At 40.5% G+C, this 16,957-nt stretch overlaps 1 protein-coding gene across 3 annotated transcripts in view; it reads left to right on the forward strand.

Annotated features, from left to right (window-relative positions):
• The window catches only part of GYG1 (glycogenin 1), a 76,264-nt gene that overhangs the window by 43,712 nt on the left and 15,595 nt on the right, over positions 1 to 16,957 (forward strand). For 2 of the 3 annotated variants that reach the window (XM_058730179.1, XM_058730180.1), the window contains exons 2-5: positions 24 to 154; positions 1,996 to 2,170; positions 2,456 to 2,618; positions 14,167 to 14,293. In XM_058730179.1, the coding sequence (XP_058586162.1) occupies positions 24 to 154; positions 1,996 to 2,170; positions 2,456 to 2,618; positions 14,167 to 14,293 (596 nt within the window). Of the gene's footprint in view, positions 1 to 18; positions 155 to 1,995; positions 2,171 to 2,455; positions 2,619 to 14,166; positions 14,294 to 16,957 lie in introns of all 3 variants that reach the window. The other variant, XM_058730181.1, reaches the window with a different exon arrangement.

A 16,957-nucleotide genomic window follows, 5' to 3' on the forward strand; every position in this document is an offset into this window, starting at 1 on the left:
TTTTCTCTTTGTATTAAGATCAGGCCTTTGTGACACTGACCACAAACGATGCCTATGCCAAAGGAGCCTTGGTCTTGGGCTCCTCTCTGAAACAGCACAGGACAACCAGGAAGCTGGTCGTGCTTGCCACACCGCAGGTCTCGGACTCCATGAGGTGAGGACCTCCCTGCCTAGCTGTTGGTGGGGCTCCCACATCCTTACCCCACTTCTGGTGTCAGTGGGTATTGAGGTCATTCCCATTCCAGGGGTTGAGCCGTAGGTGGAGAAGGATCAGAGTTGCTGAGTGAAGGATTCCTGGATCTGAAACCTCTTCCTAGCTCTTGGGAGATATTCCAGCTGATCTTCCTTCTGGAAGGTGCTATTCTGACCCATGCTTTAACTGGTTCCAGCTGGGAGAAGGCCCCTCCAGTAAGCAAGTTTTCTAGGATGACCTGAGTGAAAGTTTTAGTCCAGGCATTCCTTTTATGTGGTCACACTTCACTTACATTCCTTTCCCCAAATGTAGCAGGGCTACTTTGTTTCCTGTTCCCAACTAGGGAAACCTCTCGGTGACTGAAAGTAAGGAGCATTTTTCTCCATTGTCAGTTAACATTTGTAACCTAAAGACCTTCATTTACCATTTAATAGACTAGAATATTTACCAAAGGGCTCTCTGAACTAAGGATTATGCTAAGTGAGCCTCCTGGGGGTGGGGATTGGGGGACACACACTGCTTGTGATTGGGTTAGTTCACTTTGATTTGTTGGTATTCAATTTTGAAGTATTTGAATGAACTGCCTAGATCCTAATACTACAAAAATATCTGGGCACACTTACAGTTCTGTATGGTGTTTAGTTTTTCTATTTGTCTTAGAAATTGAAGATGCACTTTTTGCAACTTCTTACAAGATGTGTAAGCACATGCCAGGGATCTCTGAAAAGGCATTACACACACACACACACACACACACACACACACCACTTATGTATATATAATAATCTCAATACTAACCTTGTTTCTAAAGGGTAATTTAGGAAAATGCCAAAAAGACTGTTTCCTAATGTGTATGTCCTAATTTGCAGTCTATTTAGTGAGGATGTGTGTAAGACAGATGGAGTCTTAGATCCCCCTTTGCTGTGGAAAATAGCTCTGATGACCATTTATTTTGAAAAAGATCAAGTTTACTATGTGAATTAGAACATATTTTTCTACAGCTTGGGGACAGATAATACAACACCAGTTTTGTTCTGCATGTTTCATATTGTTATAAACTTTGAATGATCTTTTTATCATATGTGTTCCCTTGTGCTGAGCCTAGTGTTTTACGGAAGTATACCCCCACTTAACCCACCTCAAGATTGCTTTCTAAAATAAATCTTGAGTTAATTTTGGGGAAGGAGGAGTGTTGTACATCACAAACCACAGTGAGTCTCTCACCATGCCAGGAGTGCTAAGCATATAAGTGTGGGTTATATTCAGTGCTAAAACTTGGCAACTGAATAACTGAGTCCTTTAACTTTTGGGACACATAGTTCTGTCATCTGCTTTAGCGAAAATGGGTAGTTGTAGGCTTCACTGAAGGTATTCTGTGCATTTAGCATCATTTATAAAAACATGCAGTAGCCAGCAAGCATCCATTCTAATGAAGTATCATTGTTAAATACATAGGCTGTTGTAAAGATGTGCTCTTTCCAAATGGGAGTCCCATTTTGACAGGCTGTTGCTACAATTTGCCTGGCATTCAGTGGTGTAATAAAAATTAGGAAACCTCTGTAATAAAGTTTAAGACCAGTGTTTCAGCCTCACCAAAGCAATTTTTATTAGTGATGTTAACTACATATGCAAATTAATACGGTTTGGCCTGAAGTAAATCAAGACCTATTTAAGATAGTATATCAAAGTAACAGATGGCTTTAGTAATTGACGGATAGACTAATAAGGCTGTAATAATGGATTACTTGTTACTTGTCTGAAAAGACACTAAGCGCGCTGTTTTCTGGATTTTATCTTGACAGAAAAGTTTTAGAGACCATCTTCGATGAAGTCCTCACAGTAGATGTCTTAGACAGTGGCGATTCTGCTCATCTAACCTTAATGAGGAGGCCTGAATTGGGTGTCACGTTAACTAAACTCCACTGCTGGTCACTTACACAGTATTCAAAATGTGTGTTCATGGATGCAGATACTCTGGTAAGTGTAAGTCTGATGACTGAAAAGATGTATATAGTAACTGAGACCAGTTAGGCATTTGAGGAACGTTCTTAAGACTCGACTGTAAAGTTCAGATAAAGCCACTCATTAAAAGCATCAGGTGATGAAGGAGAGTTGGCCCAGGCTGCCTTACAGCTGTCATCCGAATGGTTAAGATCAGCAGCAGATTGCATCTTTTGTGTTGGATAACTTAGGGAGAACTTAAGAGTATGCTGGGGCAGAACATATCTGTAATGTTTCCTCTCCCATCTCCCTTTGAATTAGGTCCTAGCAAATATTGATGATCTTTTTGAGAGAGAAGAGTTGTCGGCGGCACCAGACCCAGGGTGGCCTGACTGCTTCAATTCTGGAGTCTTTGTTTATCAGCCCTCAGTTGAAACCTACAATCAGCTGTTGCACCTTGCTTCCGAGCAGGGCAGTTTCGATGGTATGTGTCTGTTATCTTTATATTTGAGCTGTTAGTAACTTCTAGGGGCTGCTCTTCTCTGGGATCTAATTGCTTTGATTTCTTATGCCTGGAAGACAGCAACGCATGAGATGTAGTAAACACTGTCATTTATTTTTGTTGGAAATATTGTTGTGTGTTCACATACATGCCTCTTTTTTCTATTAAGTACATGGGATTAACCTAAACGAGGAGAGGCAGTTTTACACACCTGCTTTTAACTGGCTTTCTTGCATCTAAGAGTATGATAAATGAACCATGGTTATTTAAGAATTCAAAAGACTATTCTTAAAAGCTTTAACAACTATCTTGAAACCCGGGTAAGCTTACTTGGAAGAGCTAACAGGAGGACCAAGCATTGTCTCTGTGGAAATTGGAGGAATAAGCCTGATAATTTGGCTCTCATTCTCTTGGGAAACATTACAAAAAAGAAGATAGAAACTTTACATGATTAATCTTTGTCTCCAAGTTCTCATTCTCTATAAGGCTGCACGTCAGAGTGGTGTTTGCAAGGCCAAAGAACCGAACATTGGCAAGGTCAGCATCTGTTTTCCATAATGTATAAGTGTATCTGTAGTTACACCTATATATAGAAAGGTCCTGACTGTTTGTGGATTTAAGGCCCCACATCCTTTTGAGAAATCTAATCGAATGAATTAGATCTGTTTCCATTTCAGGCCAGTCTCTGAAATAATCTGGTTTTTTGTTTTTGTTTTTAACAACAACAAACCATCGCAAGACAAAAGCAGGTCTAACAGTAATGTTGATGGATCTTTTGAATAAAGAGCAAAGCCAGTTGTATCAAAGATGAAGGGTATGCTCCAAGAAGAAGCCTTCTCAGCAGTGACTTACTGTCAGATACTTGACATCATGGCAAAGAGCCCTGAGCCCTGAAGCAGAGCCTTGGCTCCAGGGGATCCTTTCTCCCCTGTCTCCTCTCCAAGAGCAGATCTGAAATTTGCAGGGAGTAGATCTTTTGAAACTAGGGGAAACAGCTTTCTTCATTTGACCTTGGGTTTCGCCCTCAATATAGATTGGAAGGTTCATTTCCATTAACTAGTTATAGAGTTAAAAGTCAAAATCTCCAGTTTGCTTGTTTTAAACTAAAAGATTAAAAGTTTGCCAGATTGCTGAAGTTAAAACATTTAAAGGTATACAAAGAACTGAAATTGGGTTGCTATTTGTTGTTGCTACTCACAGAAAATGGTCACTTGAGGATTTGGGATATGCAGCTTTTGAAATGTCATTGAAAATAAGAAAGTGTAAGTCTCGATCTTGAGTCATGATTTGGCTAGTTTATGCTCTATACCAGGAGCTCTCCACGTGGGGTTGCTTTGGCTTCCCAAGGGACATTTGGAAACGTCTGGAGACCTGTTGGGTTGTGACAGCTGGGAAGAAGGGTGCTTCTGGCATCTAGCAGGTAGAGGCTAGGGCTGCTGCTCAGCATCCTACAACACACAGGGCAGACCCATGACAAAGCATTATCAGACCCCAAATGTCAGTAGTGCCAAGGCTGAGAAACTTTGTGCTAGGCCAAGACACTGCATGCTCTAGAACCACGAGCAGGAATATGTGAACTGTAATGAATGGCAGCATCTGAAAAGTGCAGTCTTCTGTTAAGCACCCTAAGTAAAAAATAACATGTTGAACGTTCACTGTGGTCAGGGCCAAATGCAACTTCTTTTCTGATGGACTTTTTTTAGCTCCATATAAGAAATGAAAAGTGTATTAGTATTTGAGTTCAAAACATACGTTTCCCTATTTGTGCTGCTATTACTAAAACCTTTGCCATAAAAGGAAGAAGGTGAGCGTACTTTCAGAGGAAGTCCACTGTTAACCTTCCTGGCAAAATATAGCTTTCTTCACCTCCTCTGCTCAGAATTGAAAGAAGTAGGGAAATATGCCAGAAAATTAGTGTAAATTCTCTGCTCCAGTAAACACACTGCATTCTCAAGTAGATGGAGCAGCCTGAAATCCCAATGATTGTAATAGCGTAGAGAGAATCCATTCAATTTCTAATCCAGAAGAGTACTACTAGATTTTGTTGAGAGTTAAGAATTTGGGTACCAAACCTGGTACCTGTACCAGGTTACAGTTTTAGCATATAAAACTAATTGATTAACTGGTAGAAACCAATCTGGATCATCTACCTTGTTTGAGATACAGGAGGTACTAGAGGAGTTGATGAATTTTTTGTTAAGAAGCCAGAATGTGTGAAAAGTGCTCAACTAGAAAGCACTGTCTGCTTTTTCAGCCAGAATCTGAGACCACTGAGAGATTCCCTGTGTGCCTGGTAGCATATTTTAGTCTTCAGCAAGGTTTCCAGGAGCTGGTCTTTCTCTAAGGTGTTCCATTTCCTGGCTTGTTGGTGGCGAAGGATAGAGTTTTCTCTGTTAATAGAAATGCTTAACCAAAGGAGTTGAAAATTCAGTTATGCAGATGGAAACTGACAGTTATTCTCAATATGTTGTTTAAATTCAACAGAAGACTAGCAGCTCTTAAATGAAAGGTAGTTTTTATGTTGTGTGATAAGCTTTACTTCCCAAAGAAAGCTCACAACATACTGGGGAAGCCTGTTCCACTCTGGAGAAGTTTACTGTCCTATTGAATTAATACCTGTACGACATAAAGACTTACTAGACTTACACGTAACATTTCTTTGTGAGCTACATCTCTTTCTCATGACAGTGGTAACCTTGCTTTGCTTCAGATTTTCAGTGCTTTGCCCTATTTTGTTTAGATGTTCTGTCCTAGGCACTGAGATAGGAACATTTTCAGATGTTTCCTTTCACATTGTCTAATCTCCATAAGTATTCACCATCCACCTTCATCCCCTATTTTTACTCCACAGGGGGCTTAGGACCCAGCATCTTTAGACTGGTATTAAAGAAAACCCATTTGTAGGTGATTGTATCTTAGTCTGAATATCTTGCAAGTCCTGCTTAATCTCTTGCATACATTCAGCAAAAACTATGGGGCCTGGTGTCCGCTGACAAGCCACACAGGCTGCTGATGGCTGAGTGTTGGCAGCTGCTTTCCCAGCCCTTCTAATGCAGAGGAATGTGACTGTCATACTTCTAATCACCAGCCCTCTAATTACTACCTCCCCCGCCCCTGCCCCAGGGCCTCTGGCCAAGAGAATAACCCTAAAATGGCAATCACGCTAGACACTTTGACTTTTCTTTCCAAATATAAATAGAGTATTAGAATTTACGAGTGACTTGCACACCTCGTTCATGACTGATGTCTGATTTTCCGTAATGAAGCGTCTAAATTCTATACCGTTTGTATTTGCAGACTGTCTTGGCACTTACGTCATAGCTGACGTTACATGTTTCCTGAAAGTTGAACAATGGCTGTTGTGAAATATATATGCACTAACATTTTCGAGAGCGTGATATGATCAGGTTAATTCAGGAATGAGAGGAAGAGAGCGATTATATTAGATACTAAGTGACAGTTTTGTCTCTACATACTCAAGTGCGATGAAGATGATTCACTTGGCTCTTGAAACCAATCTGAATGCAAGTTGAGGCTTATTTTCTTTTCTGTTACTCTGAAGCCTCCTAAATTAAGGGTACTTGTACAGTTGAAGAGTTTAGTGCTTGATAATTACTGTCTGTTAAATTTTATCTGTATTTGTTTCAAAAACCTAAGTCAAAAAGAGGAATTCATATTTTCCAACTTGGAATGTTCTTTTGAAAAAAATTTGGAGATTGTTACTGTAACTTAAACACCCAAAACTTGTTATTGGAGTAATGAGATTTTGGTCTATGGTTGAATTTTCAGAAAGAATGGGAGACAATAAATTGGAAGTAGAATATTAGCTATGACTTTACTGTAAGTAGAATCCAAGATCTTCTGTGAGATCCTTATACCTACATGTTCCATATCCTGAGTGGTCATTGAGACCCTTAAACTAGAAGACCTTTTTTCTCTGCTTAGAGATGTAGTAAACCAAGAGAGTATGAAAAGTTGTTAAAATAACTTATAACAAAAGATTTGGTGTTAAATTCTTATAAATTGTAAAATTGACCTCCTTTTAATCTTTGAAGTTACCTAGGCTTCAGATTGGACCTGCCCAAAAAAGGAATCAAGGTGAGAGGTATTTCCAGATAGCACTTGTCTTGTTCAACCCAAATGAGCTCAGAAATTCAAGTGTGCCTCACTTGGTTTGCTGACTTGATGGGCTCTACCTTGACAGCTGCCTGGAGGCTTGCACCAGCTGCCTGGAGGCTTGCACCAGCTGCCCAAACACTAGGCTGCTTGTGGCCCTTAGGGTATTTTATCAATTGCTTTGAAAATTACTCCGTTCTCTTGCATTTATATCATTTAATTGATCGAGTAATAAGTGTTTTGAATAAGTGAAAAAAGCAAAAGTCATGACATGTAATATCAAGACAAATGAGCACCCATGTTTTTTTCTCAAGAGCTATTTTTATCTCATTGTACCCATGAGTATTTCTTTTAAGTTAGCCATCTGTTTGTCTCTAGCCTTGTAACCAGCAGATCATAAACCCCGTGAGAAACTGACGAGGAGGAAAGGACTAATGGTCCATGTTAGTATGTACAGGCTCTTCTGGTCGTACTCCTTTTTTTTTTTTTTTTTTTTTTTTTACTTATTTCTCAACAGTCCTGTGAGGGTACTCATTCACCCACTCACTCATTAATGTATTCATTTAACAGGTAATTATTGAGGGCCTGCTGTATGACTAGTACTAGAAACCTCCTATAATGATTCAGGACAGCAGCTTGCCCAGTGTTCCTTAGCTGCTGGCAGAGCCAGGTCTGAACCAGACAGTGTTCCTTGACTCTGTAGCTGGGGTGTGTGTGTGTACACACGCTTCCTTCTCTCTCCGCTAGTCCATACTGCAGCATTCACAAAAATGTACCCTGGTGATGATACAGGATGGAGGAGAATGTCTATTACACAGCCCTTATTACAGATTAATTACTTAAAATTCCTTCCTCTGAGTGGTGCACAGCTGATACATTGTGCATTGTACAGATAAAGAAATGGAAGCTCAAGTCTACCACAAGTAGACTACAGTTACGGTTTACTAGTCTGTAGTCTACAGCTTACTGCTCTTTAGTGAACCACAGTATCTAGAAGTACTTTGTCTTTTTAAATCAGCTGCACAGTTGATGGTCTTGCATTGGTTTGTGAGTCTGGAAGAATTCTTGGAAGTGTTACTCGCTACATGTCTTTAGTCCATTCAGCATTTACATAATTTACTAATCTGGGCAAAATGCTGAATTTAATGGACAGCAGTAGACTGGTAAATAATTGACTTCTATCCTTGCCTCTATAAAGCTTATAGGAGACCTTACAGGAATTTAATAACTAATTACATAACTCACATAATCATGTGATTGTGATTCTGATAAATTCAGAATGCTAAGCAAATCTACACTAGGAGGACCTGCCTTAAATTGAGAAAGTAAAATTTAAGCTAAGAATAAACGCTTCCTTGCATTTTTATATTATTTTTTAACATCTTGATTAAGAATCTTTCTTTAAAAGAAGTAAAAAAAAAAAAAAAACTATAATGAAGTGGTAAAAATCAATTTTTCTTGACTTACATGGGTTGAGGCCAGTGAGATGCAGTGATAAACCCAAATTTCAAGTGCCTGGATTTCCATGAACTACCTGGGGTTAATCCTCTCATCTTTAGTAAACCTCATGGAAATATCCCCAAGATCCGGGCCATTCATAAGCTATAATCCTTGGCATGCTTGTGGTAGGCAGAAATGATATTAGTATATTGTAGAAGTCAGTATTAACAAGTGAGTCACATTTTCATTTCAGCACTTGCCTATATTTCTTATAATATTAAGTATATTTTACTTTATTTGCTTAGTATCTGCTCCTGTGCTCCTTTATTAGACTGAGAACCATTTGAGAGCTGAAACTTCTCTTACTAAGCATCCTATCCCTAATTTATATAACTTCAGACATTTTCTATAGAAATGACACTGAGCATTGCATTGTCTGGTAAGAGTTTAAAAAAAAAAGGGGGGGAGTCATTCCCTGGGGTACCTGGGTGGCTCAGTCGGTTGAGCGTCCAACTTTGGCTCAAGTCATGATCTCAAAGTTCATGAGTTTGAGCCCCACATCTGGCTCTCTGCTGTCAGCGTGGAGCCAACTTCGGATCCTCTTTCCCCCTTTCTGTACCTACCCCACTCGTGCTCACTCTGTTCCTCTCAAAGATAAATGAGGGGCACCTGGGTGACTCAGTCAGTTGAGTGCCCGACTTCAGCTCAGGTCAGGATCTCATGGTTCATGGGTTCGAGCCCCGCATCAGGCTCTGTGCTGACAACTCGGAGCCTGGAGCCTGTTTCAGATTCTGTGTCTCCCCCTCTCTCTGCCCCTCCCCCACTCATGCTCTCTTTCTCTCTCTCTGTAAAAATAAACGTTAAAAAAATTTTTAAATTAAAAAATGTTAATTTTTTTTAAAGAGTCCTTCTCTGAAAGATTCTAAACCAGTGCTTCATGTATTCTAATATGCAAAGAAGTCACCTGGGAACTGAAATGTGGATTCTGATTCTGTAGGTCTGGGTTGGGGCTTAACATTCTGCATTTATCAAGCTCTCAGATGATGCTCCTGGTGCAGAGACCTGGACCGCTTTGAGGAGGATGATTCTAGGGGGAACATTCCTGTGGCTAAGCTACTAGCCTTCATGTTTAAACCAGAATTGACCCACCCTCCCTATTACCCACAGTAGGCAAGACAACTGCCAACAAACTATGGAAGAGCACAAAAACAAATGCACAAATTTGAAAGACAGCACTCCACTCTATTTCTTATAAAATACTAGACTGAGTTACTGATAAATGCTGTGATGTGTCTATGCTTACCAGGTTCATGACCCTGGTCAAAAGGCCTGGAAAATACCTAGTGGTTATAAGGTTATTACTATACTTGGGTAGCCAGGTGGAAGGATGATGTAGAATCTGATCTTTGCTTTTGTTTGCAAAACAGGTGCCATGTGTCCCTTGTTCCTTTTCCTTTCTAGCTCTCACCTGTGTTGCCACGCCCTGGCCTGGTGGAACACAGCTGTTAATCATGTTTGTCGGTTCATAGATGATTGAGATTAAAAGTATCTTAACCTGTCAGAATAAATAATGTTGCCTCGGGAAGTCTAAAATGTGCTGGACTAAAAAGTCCTGGGGGTTTTGTAGTGAAAATTTAGCCATCTTCCTCGCATCTCCTGTATGTTTTGTAGCACAGATGTGCTTAGATTTGCATTCTGCTTTGAGTTGTGCTCTTAGGGACTTCTAAAAAGAAGCTATTGATAACATTAAACATAGATTTTTCTGATGAAGTTAAAACATTTATTTGCCTGACCTTGAAATATGGAATTGGGCATTTGGAAAAAGAGGTTTGGAATGCTAAACTTAAAAATCATATGAGAAGCTACAGCCTTCCAGGCAGAGTTCAATTCTGTTTTTAATCCACAATTTTTGGCTAGAAGTTGACCCTGTGTAGTCACAGAATGAAGTTGGTGGCCGTGGAAGTTTCAAGGTCCTTGCTGCATGTTTAAAGATTTGATGATTGGAATGGGTTCCACTGACTCACAAGTTGTCTCTGCCTGTTTCATTTCTCTCGTTGCCTGTCTCCCACAGGGCACCTCTGCCCTGCTGTGGCACATGGCTGAGGGACTGATGATGTTTGTAGGGTACCTGAGGGTAAACAGAAACAGCCTTTTGTGGCCAGAGGCAGCCGGCCAGGGGCTCTGAGGGATCAACAGCTCTGATTCCTCTTTACCAGGATCATCCTGTCCGATTGGGAAGTTCTGCTTTACAACTACTATTTTGACCTTCATGGAATTAGATTTCTTCATTGTGCTGCGTGTACTCAGTAGTCCTTTTCAGTAGAATTGCTTAATTTCAAAAAAGTCTTATAATGTGGCGCTAAGAAAAACTAGTAGAAAATATATAGCATGATCCCCAATTTTACAAACTTCAGAAACAAGTGAAACTACATACGTTGTGTGGGGATACATACATATGTGGTAAAACCAAGGATATCAAGATAATTAGAAACAAAACTCAGGGGCACCTGGGTGGCTTAGTCAGTTGAGTGTCCAACTTCGGCTCAGGTCATGACCTCCTGGTTCATGAGTTCAAGTCCCGCATTGGGCTCTGTGCTGACAGCTCAGAGCCTGGAGCCTGCTTCAGATTCTGTTGTCTTCCTCTCTCTGCTCCTCCCCCACTCACACTGTCTCTCTGTCAAAAGTAAGTAATAAAATAAACATTTAAAAAATCTGAAAAAAAAAAACAAACCTCATGATTAATAGTTACTTCTGGGGGAGGGGTAGTGGGATTGGATTAGGGAGCACACACAGAATTTAAACAGCATTGGTAATGTACAAGTTTTTAAATTGAGCATACAATTTTGTGCTTTATAAACTATACATATAATTTTCTCTTGATAGCTTCATACTTCATAATGAAAATAAGTGAACAGGTAAAGAATATTTAGAAAGAAAAAGGTTTAGCACAATTCTCATTCTTGCCCTTCATTATACTATTTTAAAGTTATAAAATTACAAAAGTAATAAAACTATACTAAGTAAAAGTCATGGGGAGAGCATATCTGTAATACCAATCACCTTATATACTATTACTGTTTATTTTTTCCAATACGAGTGTTTATAGTTTTAGTTATAATGATGTGTGTCACTGTAAATCATTATATTGCATGGTGGACTGATCATCTTTATAGCCGTTAGTTTTAATGGCTGAATAATATTCCCATGAGTGGTTAGTATCCTAATGTACTAACCATTCTGCTATAATGGGATATTCAGGTTCTTTCAACTTTTCTGCTATTAAAGAACGTCAAGTATATTCATTACATTAAGTAACTTACGTGTGTGTAAGGCATTCTGCTAAGTGCTAGAATTATAGTACTAAGCAAAAGGAGCCATAGTCCTTGTGGATTTAGAGTCTGATAACTAACAGTTCTTGATTGTATTTTGCATTTTAAGCACATTAATCCTTAGACTTTCAAAAAAGCTTATTTTGAGAGAATTGTAGATACACACTCAGTTGTAAGAACAATACAGAAGGGCCCCATGTACCCTTCACCCAGTTTCCCCAATGGTAACATCTTACGTAATTCCACACACAAGAAATTGACATTGATGGGATCCATCACCTTTCACATTTCGCCAGTTTTATATGTTTGTGTGTGTGTGTTTTCTATGCAATGTTATGTGTGTAGTTTGGTGTGACCACCAACACAGTTGAAGTAGAGCAGTTCCTTCACGGGGATCCTTCATTCTCCTGCTTTATGGTCATGGCCATTTCCCTTCATCTCCCTGCTCCTTAACTGCCGGTACCCACAAGTTCCGTCTTTATAATTTTGTAATGTAAAAGAATGTTCTATAAATGGCACAATGTAGTATGTAACTTTGCAGGACTGGATTTTTTTTCATACAACATAATTCTCTTGAGATCCATCCAAGTTGCTGTGGGTTTCCGTACTTTTTTCCTTTATATTGTTGAGTAATGTTCCATTGTATGGAGGTATCACATTCATACACCTGTCGAAGGACATTTGGACTGTTTCCACTTTTGTGCTGTTGTAAATAAAACTGCTGTAAACATTTCCTCAACCTTCATTTTTGATTATTATATGTAAAGTAAATTAGTAAACCTTTAGGTCTCTGTACCTCAACCACCACTGTCTATGCCCACAGTTGGGGTGTCTCTTTGTAGAATCCCAAGTAAGCCTCTGATGAATGGGTTTAATATTTTGTGTCTCAACATGTTAAATGTTGATATGTCAATGCAGCTAAACTCTGCTCTTGTTCACGTAACCAGTGAAGCACATCCTGATGCCATCTTTGTTGTCCTTTAGAACTTATGAGGGTAAAATCTTGATTTTCTGTTGAGCTGTTTGTCCCTTAGGAGTGGGGAGCTATCAGAGCCTCCTAATACAAAGAAGTTATTCCATAGACATTTGTACAACAAATACCTTTGGTCCATAGAGTTGATTGAGGGTATTTAGAAAGGATGAGATATACGGAAAATGGATAAGGTACAGTTGGACTTCAAACCTAATGCTTGGTCTTCCTACTTCGTTCCAAATATTAAATATCCAGATTAAGTCTTTCAAAACCAGTGAAAACCAAATATGACAGCCAGTTGAGCCTGCTGTATATTTAGGAAGGAAACTGGGTCTTGGGGCAAAGCAGACTAAGGAGGAAAGTAACTGCTTAGGTTACTAGCCTCATACTTCAAAAGAGCAGGATTCTCCCTGCCTGCCATCCCCCGTGCACATGTGTGTACACACACACACACACACACACACACACGCACCTATATACCCAAACTACTGTTTTGCTATATAGGAAGATTCTCGCTCTGTGCATGTTTTCTGAACTCTCATGAGCCTGAAACTGAAAGGACATGGGCTATGTGACAGAATATGTTTTCAGGTGGCTTAGTGACCTGTTTGGTTATTGATATGTTTATGATTTAGGTCAGGTGCTTAGCTGTTTAGATTTTTATTGTTCTTACTTGTTTTGAATGAATGGCCATGGTTGGCACTTTCCAAGGAAAACCTGAAGATCAGGAACCCCCAGTGGCTGATCATGTACTATGCTGTGTGGTTGTGGTCCCAGAAATGACTGGCCTGGACCTGTCCAGAGGCTTGGTCGGTGGTAGGAAAGTACACTAGGGTGATGTGTCCTTCTGGGTCTCTGTTGATGAGCCAGTGGTTGGGGGCTCTGGAAAACAATTCCATTATCCCAGTTTGCTCTCTTTGCTTTTTACTACCCTCCCTTTCCCCCATTGTTCTTAACATAAAGTCCAAAATCTGTAACTGAGGATAAGGTCTATAGTGTGAGCCCTGTGTGGTCTAGTCCATGCCTGCCTCTCTGAGACTCCCCCAGTGCTCTGTAACCCCTTCCCACATTCTGCAGTCCACTTACACAGGCCACCTTCATGGTCTTCTTACCACAGCTTTGTGTTCCTGTCCACCTTGGATCTTCCGTACATCTGTTTCTTCGGCCTAAAACACCATCTGCCCTCCCCTTCTCCTCCTGTATTAGTCAAGTACTCCTATACACCCCTTAGATCTTGGCTTCAATACAACTTCCTCATGGAAGCCTTCCCTGACCCCATATATGGTCTTGAGCCACTCACACGTGCCTCAGCACCCAGTACTTGGTTTTGCTGCCCTTCTCCCCATCTGTGATACTGTTTATGGACTCTTAATATGCTGGTACTAGTGTATATTTCCTCCTCCTGCCCTGCCCATCATGAAGATCATGACCATTTCTTTGTTCACTGTTGAGTCTTCAGTACCTGGTACAGTGACTAGCACATAGCAGCTCCTCAGCAAATGTTGAATTAGTGAATTAACTAAAAAAAAATTGGTGACCTTGGTAGGTTTAACATGGAGTTTCTTATTTTAACAATGGAATTCGTACCTGTTCTTAAAGATCCAGTTATACGTTTATATAAAAGTGATCTCTCTTTGAAGTATATAACTAATTCTTTTTTTTTTTCTTTCAGGTGGGGACCAGGGTTTACTGAACACATTTTTTAGTGGCTGGGCAACAACAGATATCAGAAAACACCTGCCATTTATTTATAATCTAAGCAGCATTTCTATATACTCCTACCTCCCAGCATTTAAAGCGTAAGTGCAAATGGTTTAACTGTTACTGGAGATGGTCAGGGCAGGGGAGTGGGATTTAAGATTTTGGGGGTTCCTCATGATCATTCTGAGGGCAATAACAAGTGGGGACTTTGGGGGAAGTCTTTCTCTTATGAGAAACATGGCTGTATCTGGAAAGCCCTTGATGTTATCAATTACTTTGTTTGCGGTGACCCAGAGAGCACTTAACTGCCTTATGGGAAAAGTTTCCCATTAAATAAACATTAAAAAAATAAATAAAAATTAAGGGGCCCCTAGGTGGCTCAGTTGGTTGAGCGTCTGACTTCAGCTCAGGTCATAATCTCACAGCTCATGAGTTCAAGCCCTGTGTCAGGCTCTGTGCTCACAGCTCAGAGCCTGGAGCCTGCTTTGGAATCTGTATCTGCCCCTCTCTCTGCCCTCCCCCACTCTCACTCTGTCTTTCTGTCTCTCTCAAAAATAAACATTAAAAAAAAAGAATACGTACTTTGGGCACAAAAAAAATACGTACTTTGGGCACAAACCCAACTTCTGCTTCATTTTGGCTGCTGAGCTTCAGCCCCCTCAGCTCTAAAATGAGGGTGTTAATAGCTTTCTCCATGGTTATTATGGAGACCAAGCAAGTGCTGGCAACAGTGTGGTGTCATGGTCAAGAGCAGGGACTGTGGAGTCAAACCACCTCAGTTCACATTCTGGAGTAGCTTCTTCCTGATTGGTTAATAATTACTGAACTTGGGGGAGCCTGGGTGGCTCAGTCAGTTAAGCGTCCAGCTTTGGCTCAGGTCATGATCTCATGGTTTGTGAATTCGAGCCCTGTGTCGGGCTCTGTGCTGACAGCTCAGAGCCTAGAACCTGCTTCGGATTCTGTGTCTCCCTCTCCCTGCCCCTCCCTTGCTCACACTCTGTATCTCTGTATCTCTGTATCTCTCTCTCTCAAAAATAAATAAACATTAAAAAAATTAAAAATTACTGAACTTGTAGTTCACTGGAAGTTAGACTAGTTACTGAACTTGTCTGCCTGTGGGTCCTCCAAAGCTAATTGTGATCACTAAGGGAGGTAATTTTATGAAGTGGTTAGAAGAGGACCTGACCTACCTTTAGCACTCAGTAAACGTCAGGTTATTAGTCCTTTTTGTTTGAGAGGTGGTCTAGCAGAGTAATTTCTGAAGCCAGAAAAGCAGGGTGTGTGTCGTCACTCTGCTATTTACCTACTATATGGCTTAGGCTCTGTGCCTCCATTTACCCATATGCAAAATGAGAAGGAAAAGAATACCTACCTTCTGGACTTATGAGGATGAAGTGAGTTCATACATATACAAAGCGCTCAGTGAACATCTTGTTTTTGGCAGCATTACTTATTTGGCACTCCCCCTGGTGTGGTTCTGATTTAGCAATTAATACAACCTAGTTGCAGTGCTTGTCTCAGTGAGGGCCTGAGCCCTGTTCTTTAGCCTCTGACTCATTTGTGTTGAACGAAGAAGATGATTCAGGCTTCTTGAAAGGAGGCCAACCTGTCAGGTTGATCTGAGACACAGCCGTGAGCAGCAAAGCTCTTCATTGAGTTGGGCTCAGCTCTCCACTCTCTGTCCCACATGGGCATTCCTGAGTGAGCAGAAAACAAAAGGCTTTATTTCACTCCTCATGTTTCATTATCCAAAGTCGTCTCTTTAAGTCTCCCACCACAGTAATGAGCATGGCTGGCTTTTTGTGGCAGAAGTGTTTCCTTTTCTGTTCTTTTCTGGGAAAACTCTGTCAACATTCCCCCAGATAAGGGTCTCGAGTATCTTGTGTTCTTTCCTCCCTAACTGTTCTCTCTCTCGGTATATGTCTCCAACATTTTATAGGTTCTTGATTGTCTTCCCTGTCTAGAATGAAACAGGCAAACTCTGAAACATACCAACTGTAGTCTGAGTAAAGCAAGTAGAACAGGATTCGTTACCATGGGGTGGATTCAGAGAAGCATTTTTTAATTCCTCTTCTTCTTATTATTATTTTGTCTCTCAGTCCTTGGCCTTGTCAAGTACCAACCTGTCTTGGAAATGTGGGCCTGATTCTTTTAATTCGTATTGCCTCATAACTCGCCCTGCTACTTTCAACCGTGCTCCTGCATACCATGATAGCTTGACCCCCTAGAACTGAATTTGTTATAATAGGGCAGTCGCTTAATGTAATTGACTAGATTCAGCTGAGCAAGCAAAAAAAATGAGAGGGTGAAGGAGCAAGAATAATTAGTAGTGTGAGCGATTCCACCCACCATCCCACTTAATTCTGCACAGTGAGCATGTGTCTTGCGATGAATATGTTGGGGAGGCATGAATCTGAAATTCCTTTCAGTTGGTCTCAGTTCCCAAATAGTCAACCTAATGTTTAAAGGTTCGTGTTTTTCGTGTAATGTGGCCCCTGATGCCTAGCAACTGTCTCCCCTATGGTTCATTTGGACTCCATTTGATTTTCTCCTTATTACCAAAATTGAACACACTGTACCTTTCAGTGATAGCCTTGTTTGCACAGATGCTGCTTGCGTTTGTTTTGTTTTGACAAAGAAGAACAAGAAGCAGGTAGAGTGGACTTACGTTTTTTGTGGGAAGAGGGACTCACTTGCTAGAACGATGGCCCCTCTCTCAGAAACCCAGTTGTTTTTATATCCTCTGAATGAATTTCCCAGAA

This window comes from Neofelis nebulosa, chromosome 5 (assembly GCF_028018385.1).
Source record: "Neofelis nebulosa isolate mNeoNeb1 chromosome 5, mNeoNeb1.pri, whole genome shotgun sequence".
NCBI classification, from domain to species: domain Eukaryota; kingdom Metazoa; phylum Chordata; class Mammalia; order Carnivora; family Felidae; genus Neofelis; species Neofelis nebulosa.